Source organism: Madurella fahalii (genome assembly GCF_045866475.1).
Source record: "Madurella fahalii IFM 68171 DNA, scaffold_2, whole genome shotgun sequence".
Lineage (NCBI taxonomy): Eukaryota > Fungi > Ascomycota > Sordariomycetes > Sordariales > Madurella > Madurella fahalii.
In genome coordinates, this window is record NW_027263972.1 from 763851 (window position 1) to 778951 (window position 15101).

Here is a 15101-nt window from a genome sequence, read left to right on the forward strand (position 1 = left end):
TTTTCCTCGGTTTTGTTTTTGCCTTGTTATTGTTTAGCACCTTGGAGTAACGGATGAGAGTGGATAGTCGGGTTTCAGGAAAACACCGGGCGATGGAGTTTTTGGTTCTTCGTTTGGGAGGTTTGATGTTGCATTACAAAAATATGTGCTGCCGTATCATCGGAGACAGATAAGTATCTCAAGCTTTGCTAGGCAGTGCAGCGGCCTGCTGAGCTGAGCTTCGGATCGCTCTCTTTTCGGTGGTTATTGGAAGGTCCTGGAGCCCTCGTTTTGTTGTTTTGGTATTTGGTTTGGATGAAGGAGCGGGGGGTTGGCTTTCTCGACTTGTGTGCGTTGGGCTTTACTAGGAGAGAGGGCAGGAAGACGGGGTATCGGACGGATGTCATGACAGGCACGGCGTGACAAGACATGACCTGATGCCTGCATGACCTACAGTGGTAGATACCGCTGCTGTTTTGTTTAGTTCCCCGAGCGGTGAGGGTTGTACATGTTTTTGTTTGATTCACGTGTATAATTTATAGCACAGTCGACGCAGCGGCACGGGAGGCCCAGGATGATGAACGGTATGGAGGGATTATATTTCGTGGGCTTGAGAGGCTGGATGATGGCAGCATAGCAAGGAGTGGTGGATTAGCAACTGTGAGCAATAATGCTTAAGCGTTTGAAAGCGTTTCTTATTTGGTTGTGTGAGAATGTTGTGGTTTGAATGCCAACACAGTACCAATGGTGGAGCAGGGCGATGTCTTCAGATCAGAGATGTCGAAACGCCTCATCGTTTTTTAACATGTTCATATTGAGACATGACAGTCCGACCTGCTTCACGCGTCCGTATAGTGCAGTTATGTCAAATAAGGATTTACTCTGAAACCCCTGAGTCCCATGTCCAGAGCATTGGGGCTGGCTCAATTTGTCGACACATGTGGGACCATCACCATTCATACGTTCTGAGATGCTAGCATTGTACCCGCGCTTGCCGACGGTAGCCACCTAATGACTGAAAGTGTTAGGCGGAAGCGAGGTCGTAATATCAGGCTAATATATCACGCCGTTGTGTGGCGTTCCAATGGTGCTTTACCCGGACTGCGGCTCAAGACACCTGTCGATCTACCAACTTCACACCCTGGCCCTTTCGACGAACTCCCCTCCGATACAAACCGCTTCTTCTCTTCCACACCGAGACATACAGTTATCCCTTCCTTGGGATGCCGGCAACAACACCCTCGCCATGGCCGGACCTCTCCAACTCCTAACAATCTCGGCGACGGTCGCGCTCAGCGCGTACTTTGGGCCTCTCCTCCTGGGCCTTCTTATTCCTACCCTCCAAACACACCTCCCTTTTCCCATCTTCTCTACGCCGCCACCGCCGTCCGAACCCTGCCCTCCGCACGCCTACACGACGCAGCTCATCTCGCTCGACCCGCTGCTCATCCTGATCCGCAACTTCATCCCACCGGCGGAGCGCGCCGCCATCATCGCCGCTGGCACGCCGCTCCTCGTCCCGTCCCCGATCAACGAGGCGGCGGGGAGCACGGACGCGGGCAACACGCAGTTCCGCACGTCGCACAGCGCGCCGCTGCCGGGGACGGACGCGGCGGTGGCGTGCGTGCTGGCGCGCGCGGGGGGCTTCGCGGGCACGCTGCTGGCGCCGGCGCGCGACGACGTGGGGCCGGCGCAGATGGTCCGCTACACGCCCGGGCAGAAGTTCGACCTGCACCACGACTGGTTCCGCCGGCCGCGCATCACCGACGCCGACGCCGCCGCCGGCCGCCGCAGGCTGTACAACCGCGTCGCGACTTTCTTCGCGGTGCTCGGCGTCGAGAATGTCACCGAGGGCTCTGGCGAGACCTGGTTCCCCCATGTCCGGGCGATCGAGTCGCAAGTTGGCGGCGGAGGAAATCAGCGGGCGGAGGAGGAGGAGGAGAAGGGGGAACAGGCGTGGAGGGAGCATGAGGACGGCGGGTTGGCATTCCAACCCGTGCCCGGGAACGCGCTGTTCTGGGTCAATCTGATGGCGAATGGGACCGGGGATGCCCGGACGCTGCATGCTGGGTTGCCGGTTGCTGGCGGGGTCAAGTATGGGATGAATATCTGGCCGCGGAGGTTTTTTGGGCCGGATGCGTGATATACGTACGGGCCTGTGTTGTTTACAGGGGATTTCGATTGAACCTGGCCGCAGTTGATGAGTTTATATGTGCCGGTCCAAAGACCGGGAAGCGTACTACCTCCCGGATAGGTGGAAAAATATACAGCTCCTTAGCTTCCCTGCTACATGGTATACCCCTAGCATACCCGGTCCGTATAATTTACTTGATTCCTGTATATATCGAAATAAACTTTGCAAAGCTTTGCTAATAGCCCGCTAAGAAAGACTAGTAGGGCCGCCCGGACCAGTGATCCTTAGACAGGGTACACAATTCGATACCTAGTTCTACACTTGTTGTACGCTCGAATTTGAGAGCTTTCCCTGTGTGCGAAGCAACCTTCCTCTGATCAGAAAGGCTCTATCTGTACATGGTAGTTTGGCCTTGTCTGGGTTGTTGGAACCCGATTTGTTGAAGTATCGCCTGACCTTGTCTGTCCTGTCCGTCCTGTTCGTCCGGTCACAGGCCGCCCTTGCCCTCCCCCTTTGTTTCGATAAGTATGTGGGTGTAGATGTGTGTTTCTGTACCATTTCACCTGGTGAGTACGTAGGTCAACGGATCTGCTTTGACCACCGCGATCACTTTTACGAAAAACTCTTCATATACTGCAACTATGTGTCACCGCCTTTCATTCACAAACTTTATATCTACTAACTATTGACCGCAATCACACCCAACCAACTTATGTCTACATTGCACTGTAGAAAAATAAATAAAAAGATAAATGAAAGTAAATGAAAGCAATGAATGAGCATTCCCCAACAGGCTGCCTTACAACTACCCTCCTGCATTCACCCGCGAATTCCCACGAAACTATCAATCTCCGTCATTCCCTATGGATAACCTCTGTGTTGTCAGCGCATCCGCCAAGCCAATACAACGACACACGACTCTAGGAAGTCTCACCAGGCACAAGTCATAGCTAATGCGCCAACTCATGGACCGACGACTTGACGGGCAGTCTGATAGATATCGTCTAGTGAGTCGGATAAGACGGCAAACCCTTCACCGGCCCTGCCTATCGCTATTTCAAGTCCCCTATCAGTAGGACCCGTAAAAATTTCGTTCCGGAGATTGTTGATGGCGTCGGCGACACCGCCATGCAGCCGTTGTAGGGCGATTGCTGAGACATCCCGGATCCCATACCAGTTCTTGCTTTGCCTAGCCTCTAGAGTACTCGCTGCAGAAGCAGCGTCCACCCCATGGGCCGGCGCCGGCGCAGCAGCTGCAAGAGTCGCAATGGCAACGAAGAGAGTTGATACAGCGAGCTTCATGATTGCGTCTCAAATTGAGTGTTCGTAAGGAAGTGAAAAGAGTCCAACGAATGGAGGTAACTGTGCTGATCTGTCCAACTGCTCGAGACGAGGCGAGGTATGACCTTATATACATAAAGACTCGGGTGGTTCGACACTCTTGCCGTGCTCCCTTTCCGCTCGTTATGCCTTCGCCCTCGCTTCTGCTCCGACCATCACAACCTGACCCTTGATGCATCCAGCACAAGTCCCCCCCCGCCCCGCAAATTCGAATTGATTCCCAGACTTGAAGGCACTAATCTTAGTGTCATCACCTGCTTCTTCTGTCCCGTCTAATGACTGTCGACCTAAGGACCGGCGTTCGAGGCGATCTTCCTATGCATGCCGGCCTGACTCAGCGCTTGGAGGGGAAAGGTCATCGTGCCTCGCGAAGCGCGTGGGAACTTTGTTTGTTGCGTGCCGGCTCTTGGAACAACGGAACAGAATCGATAGTTGTAACACAAGCGCCGTGCAGCGTTGCTCTCCTGCTATTGGAACAACGGGTCAAAATCAATAGTGGTATGTAACACAAGCGCGGCGCAAGCGTTGCGTCTCGGCCCTTTCTCCCCATTGGCCCAGCACGAGAACTCGTATAAGATGTTAGAAAGCCTTGGGTAAGCGGCACCTTCAAGAGGAAATGATCTTCATTGAGATATATAGAGTATGTAACCTAGTTCAGCACCCCTGATAAGTGACAACCACGGACCTGAGGACCGGTGACACTGCAACGTAGGCTTGCGTATAGTTCCGCATTATTCTCTCCGCGAAGCATTGGACTGGGGCTAAAGGATCTCCAGACCGGAGAGGCGGTGAGCGGAACGACTTCTGTCCGGTCGACCACGAATTGCTGCTGACAGGCTTCTTGGCCGCCATATGAACAGGCCTCAAAGGCGGGGTTCAGCTCGTAAGTCAATGCCGGCACCGCAAGGGTAGAGGTATGCTCTATCTGTTCTGCTCTCTGCATAGGTCTCGGCACGCCCATAACAGGGGGAGACAAGTTTCGATTTTATGTTCTCGCGGGGACCGGCGACATGGAACTGAATCCGTAGGCACTGACATAGACTCCAAGTTGTGCAATAAGGTGAAAATAACAGGCCGTCCAGCTTTACCACCGCGCACTAAAATCTTTACGATCAAGGTTTGCGCTGGACATGTGCTCACGAGGTCAATTCGCGAAAGAACCCGGTTGCCGGAGTTGTCCAAGGGACTAAGTAGGACCCTTGCATAAAGGCCTGCATGGCCACACATCCTTTCAATACCTGATGCAGCTGCCCGACGCAAGACGGAACAAATCATTCCTGCGAGCATTTGCGCACCTGTCTTGATTACGAGTACTAATAGCCGAAGCCTGTCATTCATAAACTCTGTATAAAGCCGTTGATTCTCCATTGCACTCTTCTGACCACGACACTTTGATCTTTCATCAACTCAGCTGCCCCAGCCCTGGCCTTAAGCCTCCCAGAACTGTCGCGTACCTAATTATATCCCCGATCTTTAATCACCATCTTGTCGTGATATGCGTCTATCATTGGCCGCCCTTTTGCTCGCTGCCTCGGCTGTGACGGCTGCGACGGCTGCGAGTCTCCCCAATGGGGGCAATACGCCATCGACTCTGGATCTGAACAAACGGCAGTGTCCTTGTGACTGTGTGAGTTTGTCCTTCCGTCACATTCCTTTCGCCTAGGTTTATCAAGAGATTCCTTGACTTCAGGCACTAACATAACATGTCGAGAATAACATGATATGCGGCGGCAATTGTTTCGGCAGCTGTTATACGGTTGCTTGCGTCGAGTGTCGGGTTTGCTGCCGACTTGGTTGACATCTCTTGCAGCTATGGTTGGGCTAAGGATGTTTTTGAAGTTTGTGTGTATGGAACTTGGGTATACTAGTTGCCTAAATCTGAGTAGTGTATTACTCCATTACACCTTCGCCCTACAGTCCAGCATTAAATGGTAGCTTTACTTCCCCAAATAAAATTCCGTGATTCGCCTGTTGTAGTATTCATGCGCTCGAATATCGACTTGCCGATAAGCATCACGGTTGATCCTTTGTCACATCCACTACTACCTGCGATGTCTGTTCGCGATGTCAGAAACCGCCGATCCCAACGTCGATAAGGTCGCTTACGTCTATGAGCAGATCCAGACTAGATACAACGGGAATGAAGCGCTAATCAGGTACATTACACGCGATGGGCGCACATGTGCTGGTTATAATTGTACTAATGCCAGTAACCATAGCGCGGCATTCCAGGGGAGAGACATCGTCCTCATTCAGAGTCATTTACAGTCAAAGGCGCCAACGATATCAGCTATCTGGACCTACATGCGAGACTGCGTGTCAAGGAGCGCTAATGTCGAGACCGAGTATACCAGAGGCGCATATTTTCTCCAGTGCTTGAAATGTCCTGAAGTAGATCCCATAAGTACGCTCGTCGAGACGGCCACCATGCTCACTTGTTCTAGCAAACTAGGAGCTATCTCTGGTTTCTTTCGTGATGTTAGCAAGGCGCTGAAAGACTTCGGAACAAGCAAAGCTGCTCAGCTGCTGAGGCCCCTCTGGGATCAGTCGATTTTCCTAGTTACATACGGCGCTGGAAAACGAGAATACAACGCTCTCTTGAGCCTGCGCGAGAACAGCTGGTTCATTGCCGATCGGCTGCTTATCTGCGAGAGCATGCACGGCAAGCTACCCTTGCTAGCTTTGCCTGTCGAAGATCTACCGGCGTTGGAAGATCTGAATCACCTCTTACGACTCGAAGATCGCATCCTCTCAAGGCTGGTGACCAGCCGAACACAGCCCAAAGGGCGGATATCGATGGATTGGCGATACACGGCCTTTCTTCAGGAAAGGAGCCCATTCATCAGAGCGTAAGCGTCTTCGTTCACTACAGGGAACCGGTAGCATCCACTGTGAGCACGTGTACTCCCCACAATTGTCCGTCGATATCAGATATGTCGCGGCCATCATTGTATTTCATAAACCCAGCCTCAAAGTTTATCTGCTGATTCCCAGTCTTGAAGTCTGATACCCGATTCGCACCCTGACAAAATCGCCATTGCGCGCCAGATCGATCAAATGCGCGTTAGCGTCGCGACGGAGATAACCCTGACCTTCGTCTTGAACTTGCCTGCTGAGGATATTCACGGTCATCCTGTCCGTGTTCAGTTAACTCTAACCAATACCGGGCGCTCACACAACGTGTTCAAGACACAAGATTGCGCCACGGCTGACTCCCCACCTTATGAGCTCGTAACGCGTATAGCCGACTTGTGTGGTATCAAGGATCTGAAGCATTTCCCGCTTCTGTACACGGCGCTAAGCGATTCCAGCTTGCAAAGGATATTTTCCACCTTAACCCAGCAGGGCATCCGCCTCGAGGGGATCGTGTTTGGTATGTCCGGGCATATTAATTATCTTGCGTCTTTCAAACGTGAGCTAATTTGGAGCTACAGACACATCGGACAAGAGGTACCTTAGCCGCCGGGGTGATTCACTTCGCATACTCACCCCACTGTACGGCGAGTTAAAGACGGTGGGAGGTCATTTAGGGGTCCGCCTACGGCGCTGCGCTTCGAGTCTTCCTGGGGACCGAAAAGCGTCGATAGAGGCGGGAACGATCGACGCCTACCGACGGTGGAATTCATACAAGCGGATGGCTCGGCTTCTGGAGATGTCCAGCTACGCTTGCCGTCCGCGATATACGGGTAGGAAGACGTTCAATACCTAGGCGAACACATGGTACGCCGAAACCCCCTTGTTGCGCTATAGCATTATTACAGCTGACGAACAAACGGTAGGTCTCCAAGATTCTGCGGGTTCACTTGGGTCCAGATTACGATCCCGAAAGGGACTGGACAAGCAGGTTCCGCGCCGATGCGGTCACAAACCGTTCAGCGGTTCGGTAACTTGTGCCGCTTTCACCATACAGGACCCAAAGATCCAGTGTACGATGATGGAGTTCCTGATCAAGTACGGACGCTCCGAAAGTACCGGTTGGGGGGAGACACTGCGAGCAAGCCATTCAGTCTACCATATCTATCTGGCTGTGAGCGTAGGTTGCAGCAACTCATCTTTCATGATCACTTCATCCCAGGTCGAAAAGGTCGGTGGCTGACTTCCCCCACTAGCCGGCACGGCTGCTAATCACATCCATCTTCTCTAGATGCGGCAGCTGAGGATGCCGGAAGGCGCGAGGCAGTCGCCGAAGGACGTCGTTATCCTCGCCAGGGTCAGCAATGTGTATGCCGCCGATCTTTTATCCGTCGACCTTTTCGTGATCCCGGTCGCTCTTCGATTCCAACGCTTTAACGTTCGAATCCAACTGGATCCTTAAGGCGGCCATCCAAAAACACCGACCGGGTACCTGCAAAAGCGTTGCAGGATTGACACCCCTTCTGCCAAGTGGGCCTTGCCAGCAAGCCTCCAAACACACGGAAGCGGCCTTGCCACTCTAAGTGAGGAGAAGAGTCGGGAGAGATACATTTACCAGGCTCTGCATCCGCAAAGCATCCGGTTACTATACCTTATACTTGGAAAGGGTGGCGACGAGCTGCAAGAGGTCGTCGTCCATGTCCCCTACAACTCGGATGCAAGGAATCGAGCGTTGTCGTACGTATGGGGTACAGACCAGCAAAGTTACGAGCTTGTCACACCAGACGGCGTCATTCCCATTACTCCCTCCCTTGATAGAGCATTGCGATGTTTACGAGACAGACAGAGCAGCTGTGGTCCGGGTGGACGCGATATGTATAAACCAGCAGGACAGCAAAGAGAAAGCACATCAAATCCGACTGCTGCCGAGAATATTTCCAGATGGCTGCCTCCACGTACGCTTTTCTCGACGAATGCGGAGGGAGTGATGCTGCCATAAAAATGCTCCTGCAAGTACGCGCCAAAGCAGCAATAGATGAACAGTCTGATCCCCAGGCCGACGCCAGCCCGGAACGGAGTACGACAGCAGCAGTAGCACCGATTCGGAATACAGATCAGCAAGCCATCCTTCAACTACTGCAGAACCCGGGTCCCACCTAGACGACTGGCCAGCAGACCTGTCCATGGTCCCTCTGTCGTGGCGGGACCGACCCATACCACCCTATCCGATCCGGTCTGGGCCTCAGTCCGCTTGCTTTTCGAGAGTGCATGGTTCCGCAGAGTATGGATTATCCAGGAGACGCTGGCATCTCCGAGCGTGCGCATCGTCTGCGGGAGTGGATAATCGACTGGACCGACCTCCAGATGGCCATGGACGTGATTGATCGCGAGCTCTAGCTCGCCGTCGGCGATGACGCCGCCGCCGCCGCCGCCGCCGCGTCCCTCCGCTCGAGCTGGCTGCCCTTCCTTGCGCTCGCGGCGCAGCGCGAGTGGGAGGCGCGGCGCTACCGCTGGGCGCTGCTTGCGCTGCTTGAGAACTTCCGGCACGCCGAGTCAACGCTCCACCGTGACCGCCTATTTGCGCTGCTGGGTTGGCGTCCGATGGCGACGAGGCCGCGTTCGAGCCCGACTACGACGCGCTCCTAGAGTCCGTCGTGCTCCGCTTCGCCCGCGCCTTTGTCCGTCAGGGGAGGGGGTTGCAACTGCCCTACCGCGCCGGGCTGGACGGCCGGTCGGACGATCGGTTCCCGTCGTGGATCCCCGACTGGACCTTGCAGTGGCCCGGAGACCTCCACGAGCCCTACGAGAGCGGTAACACGTTTGCGGCTTCCGGGACTCTGCAGGAGAGGATCAGATGTCTTCATGACACGGATGAGTTGGTTGCCGACGGGTATAGCGTGGACGTCGCCAAGGCTCTCAGCACCTCATCTAACACGCGGGAGGAATGGCATCAGTACTTCAGGGAGGTTGACGCCATGGCTGATTTTGCGGTCCTGAGGCTTACTCGGGAATCGCGCGAGGATCTGAAGTGGAAAGTGCCGATCGCATGTACGCCGTACCCTAAGGTGGCGACCGCTGGAGGTCTTAACTTGCGGTTGTCATATACGGCTCTGCGTCGGCTGGTCGGTGCAGATCAGCAGGAAGGCAGCAGCTTGCTGGAGAAGGACAGCGCGAGTTATGCCGCCGTGCTACAGGACACGCTGTATGGATGGAAGTTTGTTGTGACGGCGAAAGTGAAGCCGATTAGGTCTATTCATCTACGTGGTTGGAGGCATCGAGTTGGGCTATATCGCGAGAATCGTCATCGTTATCGTTGAACGAAAAGTTGTCGAACTTTGGACTCATCATCCAGTCACCAGCAAATTGATCCTCATAATTCTGAATGGATAGGAATAGACATGCTGGGATGTCTTATGACTTTAGTTGTAATTGTCAAAAGGATCATGTGCCAAAGGATCAGGATCACAGGATCTAGTGTGGGAGCCAAACCCATATACTCTATTGAGCTAAGGAAGACTGGCAGCTAACTGCGCCACTGTACGGACGTCATCCTGTACGCGTATCTCGTCTATAAAAGGAGCAAACTCTCCAGCAAAGATAGACGGGACAGACGAATGGACACAGGGACAATCAACACAATCAACACAAGACATATAAAATCCTAAACTGTCATTTCCCAAGATTCAGAGGTACCGTGTTTCCGATAATTAAAAGTCTCATTCACTCAACCTCCGATTAGCAAGCCAACAAAGGAAGTACAATCAAAAGCATCCCTGAATCCGATTCAAGATGACAACCGTCAACAACGATAAGACTGTTTTCCTGACCAGCTCTGACGACTAGGAATCCTGGAACCTGCAGTTCCAAGCCCAGGCCGTTGCCGGGAATACGTAGGCCCAGATTCAAGGCCTGACCCCATTTCTCAACGAGCCTACAGCTCCGGACCCAGTACATTATAAGCATAAGAGTCCTACCTAGTTAACTATTACAGCTAGAGGCTATACCGAATCTATAGTTGAGGACGACCAGACAGTAACCCCGGCTACGGGTTCAACTACGTCAGTAATTGCAACTACGTTAGCGATTAGAATCAGCGATCTTACGGCAGACGGTTTCCGTACCTTCCAGCTCGAATGGTCTATTTACCAAGCCGAGCTCAAGAAATACGAGCAACAAGCCGATAAGATCGAGCGGCTAAAGCAGTAGATTCTGAAGACAGTCAGCCTATATTACCAGCTTACTTTCTACGATCCGACCGAGATAATCTTAGAATAGTATTCGGCTCTTTAAACCCAAGCCAGTATCAGTTACGATAAGGCACTTTCAGACGCTCACGAAGTCTATCGACAAGCCGTCAAACCTCTCATACAAGTCCCTAAGAACCTAATCAGATGGTCCGAAAATTGGGAGCAAGCGCTCTCTAACGCCTAAAGGAAGAAAGTTCTTGAGGCTCTATCGACAAGTACCTGGTTCCAGGATTTCACTAATACGGTAAAGCTGATTATAAGTCACTGGGTTATGGCCTATAAGCTAGTGAAAGGAGTAAAGGCATCGCAGTTAACCCTGACCTACCGAGAGGTGGCTAACCACTTTCGGGAGAAGGTAAAGTAGTTAACGAGAGCCTACAGACTGGATAGCCACCGGATAGTAAAAGGTGCGTTTGGCCCTTCCTTCGCTGCCACAGAAGGTAGTAAAGAGGTCTATCAGAAGGACGTTTCTGATAGCGAAGTTGGCCCTGGTAGTAATAGGGGGGAATAAAACAATAGTCAACGAACGCAACAAGGTAGCTCTAGCAATAGCAAGCCCAAAAAGCGGAGTAAAGCTCCGGGCAAAGCCGAGACCCCAGAGGGCAAAAGACCTAAAATAGGGCCAAGGAAGGCCTTAGGCACAGCCACAACTACATGTCCCTGTTATAGCTAGTTCCACTATTTGTAGAGATGCTACTATACCTTTCTGGAATTAGCACCTGAAGGTTTTACTGAAAGAGACTACGTTCGGATCAAGGTCAACAAGGCCTTAAAGGATCCGACATTACAAAAAGAAGTCGAGAAGCTGAGGCATTAGATGGAGTTACAGAGTTGACTAGGCCGGAAATCAGCCACTGCCCTAGTCGTTTTCTGGTTACAAAGATAGCTTTCTTAACAGCTGAGTATCCTTTAAAAAATTCAGCTATCCTAGACTCTGGAACTACTATTCATATCTTTAACCAAAGACATAGGTTCAATAATTACAAGAAGACCGAGCCTAGCGACTATATATAGGCCGGCGATAGCCTGTCGGAAACACGGCACCTCTGAATCTTGGGAAATGACAGTTTAGGATTTTTGTGTGTCTTGTCTTGATTGTGTTGATTGTCCCTTGTTGTTCTGCCTTCTGTCTATCTATCTTTGCTGGAGAGTTTGCTCCTTTTATAGACGAGATACGCGTACAGGATGGCGTTCGTACCGTGGCGCAGTTAGCTGCCAGTCTTCCTTAGCTCAATAGAGTACATGGGCTTGGCTCCCACACTAGATCCTGTGATCCTGATCCTTTGGCACATGATCCTTTTGACGTAGCCTAGTACCCATCCAAGGGTACGGAGATATAGATATCCAGATTCAGGGGTACTAGCCGTCACGACTCCGATGGCAACAGATAAGGCAGCGCCGACAAACTACCTACGTCCTACGGCTTCAAGATGTGGCCTACTGCCCTAGATTTGTCTGCAACCTAGTATCTCTACAGCAACTGCGAAAACAAGGGATCTGGTGGGATACAAGTCCTGGCAACAACTGCCTACGGAGATCCAACGACCTCGTCCTCGGCTACCTAGTGGATCGATACGACTAGTTTGTCCTAGAAGACCTACCTCGCACCTACTCCAACACAGCCTTCGTCGTATGCCGTAACAGGCGTTGGAACACCTCGTCTAGTATACACAAGGTGTACGGATCAAGGGGCCTACCACAGTCGAATGTGAGGTGTGTGGAGTCTCTAAGGCTAAGCTTCGAATCTAGCGACAATCCAGAGTTTACAACGAAGGTCCAGGTATACGCTTTGCTATTAACCTCTTCGACTTCAAAGAAGGCTATAACGGCTACCGATATCTGTTGTTGATAGTCGACAGATGGTCCGGATTAGCCTGGGACTACTACCTTCAAGACAGGGAGGCCGAGTCTATTATTTCAGCACTCAATCATTTCTTTGGTACCTTAGAGCAACAATACTAACTATGGCCCAAGGTAGTAGAATGCGACAACGAATTCTATCAGCCAGTTATCAAGGCCGTCTTCACACGACATTTCATTAAGGTCGAGCCTTCGGCACCTAATACGCTAGCGCAAAATGGGAGCGCCGAACGCTCAGAGGGTGTGATTACAGAAAAGATCAGGGTAATGCGAGCCGGTACTAAATTTCCTATAATACTTTGGCCAGAGATTGCTAGAGCTACAGTCTACCTATATAACCAGACCCCCAAATACGGGTACAACTAGAAGACCCCGTACGATCGATTCCATACCTACCTTACCCACAGAGATGGTATAGTGGTGGAAGACAGGAAGCCAGACCAAGCTTACCTCCGAGCTTACGGCTGCAAAGCCTTTGCCTTGACAACAAGTGCTTAAAAAGGGGTATTCAATAAGCTGAAAAATCTTCGGTAATGGAACCCAAAGCTGGAACCAAGAGCCTGGATCGGTTACCTTATCGGATATAACTTCAAATACCTATAGGATCTAGAATCCGGTAACCGACAAGGTGATCAGTACAAGGGATGTGATATTCAACGAAGAGGAGATCTTTAATGGGGATATCCAAACCCTAAAGAACAATTGCCTATATCTCCAACTCGACGAACTGAGCTACTGTGAGGATCAAGGATCCAAGGGTAGTAAGACCAGAGTGTCTGGGTACAAGCAGTGCACGCGCAACGTAGGAGCAGAGTGCTCGTTAGGGGTTGAGTGGTGGTCTCATTGAACTCTCCCTCTCCCCTAAGCTCTGTCTCCCGCCCTCCTTCTTATGCCCGTGACAGTATCGCTAGGGCTTACTTCCCCGCTCTGCTGCTTTGTCGTCCTCCTTGCTGGTGCGCTCCTTCGATGCTCATCTGACGCGCTATTTATGCCATTCCAGCTTAGTGCCGTTGTTGCTTCTGAGGCTCGCTTACGCTGCGGCTCCGAGGCTTCCAGACCGCGCCTCACGCTGGCCCCGCTCAGCCGGTCCTCACAGCTACCTCCTTATAACTATATAACTACCCGAACTAGAGGTACCAAGATCTACGGTACTAGAAGAAGAAGTTGTCGAACAGCCGATACTAGATGCCGACGAGGACCAGGAAGACGAGACAGCTGAAGAAGAGGCCGAAGAAGAGGTGCAATTTCTATATACGTCCTCAAGATTTGAGCTGTATTCTATACTTCCTTTGACGCCGCCAGCTGTATTACTTGCAGCTTCGATCCAACAAGCCGATTATCAAGCTGTACTGGATCCCACCTTCAAACCCTGGATAGCTGCTTTTATAGCAGGACAGTTATAGCAACCGGCTAGTACATGCAATAGTCAGACACTTACGAAGGCAATAGTATAACGACTTGCCAGACGGCCTTATGGCCTATAGACTCTCTACAGCTAAGATTTACCTCTACTGCCGAGGTGGTACTACCAGCTCAAAGACCATCCATTTAAGGATCAATTTATCCAAGCCGAAAAGGATCACTTGCGAGTGAATGCCGAAATGGACTGTTGGACCGAGGTTAACCGGCAAGAGCTATAGAAAGAAGATAAGTACGTCTTGGGATATATATAGGTATATACCTACAAGTTCAACTAAGAAGGAACCTTCAAGAAATGTAAAGCAAGGCTGGTTATTAGGGGTAACCAATAAAGACTATCGGTATAGTAGACCTACGTAGCTACCCTCGCTACTAGATCATTTCGTATCGTTATAACTATTGCAGCTAGATTCGACCTCGAATTAAAATAGTTCGACGTAATCAACGTCTTTATTAATACTACTCTAGAAGATGCTATCTATATATAGATGCCTCCTGGCTATAAAAGTCCTAGTAAAGTCCTACAGCTAAAGAAAGCCCTATACAGCCTCCGCAAGTCAGTACTACTTTGGCAAAAAGAACTCAAGACGACTCTCTCGACTATAGGGTTCCAGGCCGTCCTATACGAGCCCTATATCCTAATTAAAGACGGAATCCTGATTTTCTTCTACGTCGACGATATTATCTTGGGTTATAAGAAAGAAAAGGCAGCTGTTGCCCAGATACTGATCAACCTACTGTAACGAAAGTACCAGTTTACAGGCAGGGATAACTTACGATAGTTCCTAGGTATCGAAGTTATAAGGGACCAATCTAAAGGATTGATCTGGCTGTCGCAAACGGTTTACCTTGACAAGATTATTAACCTAGCTACGACGAGCTTAACGGCTAAGATCTCAATGGCTATAGCCGAATTATTGCTGTACGATAGTAAAGCAGAGTACTCGTTAATTACCAGTTATCAGCGGAAGACTGGATCTATTCTATACACCGCTATGATCACAAGGCCCGACATAGCTTTTGCAGTATTACGGCTAGTCAAGTTCAATGCCAACCCTGAGCCTAAGCATCACAAGGCCGTGAACAAAGTCCTCCACTACCTATATCACATATACAAAATAGCCTTGCAATTAAGAGGTGGCGATGACTACGTTGTTACTAGCGATGCCTCCTTCGCCGATAACAGCCTTGATTGAAAGAGCTCTCAGGTGTATGCCATGAAGTTGTTTGGTGGGCTTGTAGGTAGGAGAGCCAACAAGCAAGAAACC

At 51.1% G+C, this 15101-nt stretch overlaps 3 protein-coding genes across 3 annotated transcripts; all 3 read left to right on the forward strand.

The window, feature by feature from the left end:
- Positions 1–1225: 1225 nt before the first annotated feature.
- Positions 1226–2122, forward strand: MFIFM68171_02962 (uncharacterized protein; the record flags this gene model as incomplete). The annotated part of the gene is made up of 1 exon (XM_071058384.1): positions 1226–2122. The coding sequence occupies one exon, from the start codon at positions 1226–1228 to the stop codon at positions 2120–2122; it is 897 nt and encodes a 298-aa protein (XP_070914485.1).
- A 3396-nt stretch (positions 2123–5518) lies between these two features.
- On the forward strand, positions 5519–6913 carry MFIFM68171_02963 (uncharacterized protein; the record flags this gene model as incomplete). Its single annotated transcript, XM_071058385.1, has 3 exons — positions 5519–5610; positions 5674–6303; positions 6457–6913. The coding sequence occupies 3 exons, from the start codon at positions 5519–5521 to the stop codon at positions 6911–6913; spliced, it is 1179 nt and encodes a 392-aa protein (XP_070914486.1).
- A 1335-nt stretch (positions 6914–8248) lies between these two features.
- MFIFM68171_02964 (uncharacterized protein) lies at positions 8249–9624 on the forward strand (the record flags this gene model as incomplete). Its single annotated transcript, XM_071058386.1, has 3 exons — positions 8249–8320; positions 8705–8897; positions 8954–9624. The coding sequence occupies 3 exons, from the start codon at positions 8249–8251 to the stop codon at positions 9622–9624; spliced, it is 936 nt and encodes a 311-aa protein (XP_070914487.1).
- Between the last annotated feature and the right edge of the window lie 5477 nt (positions 9625–15101).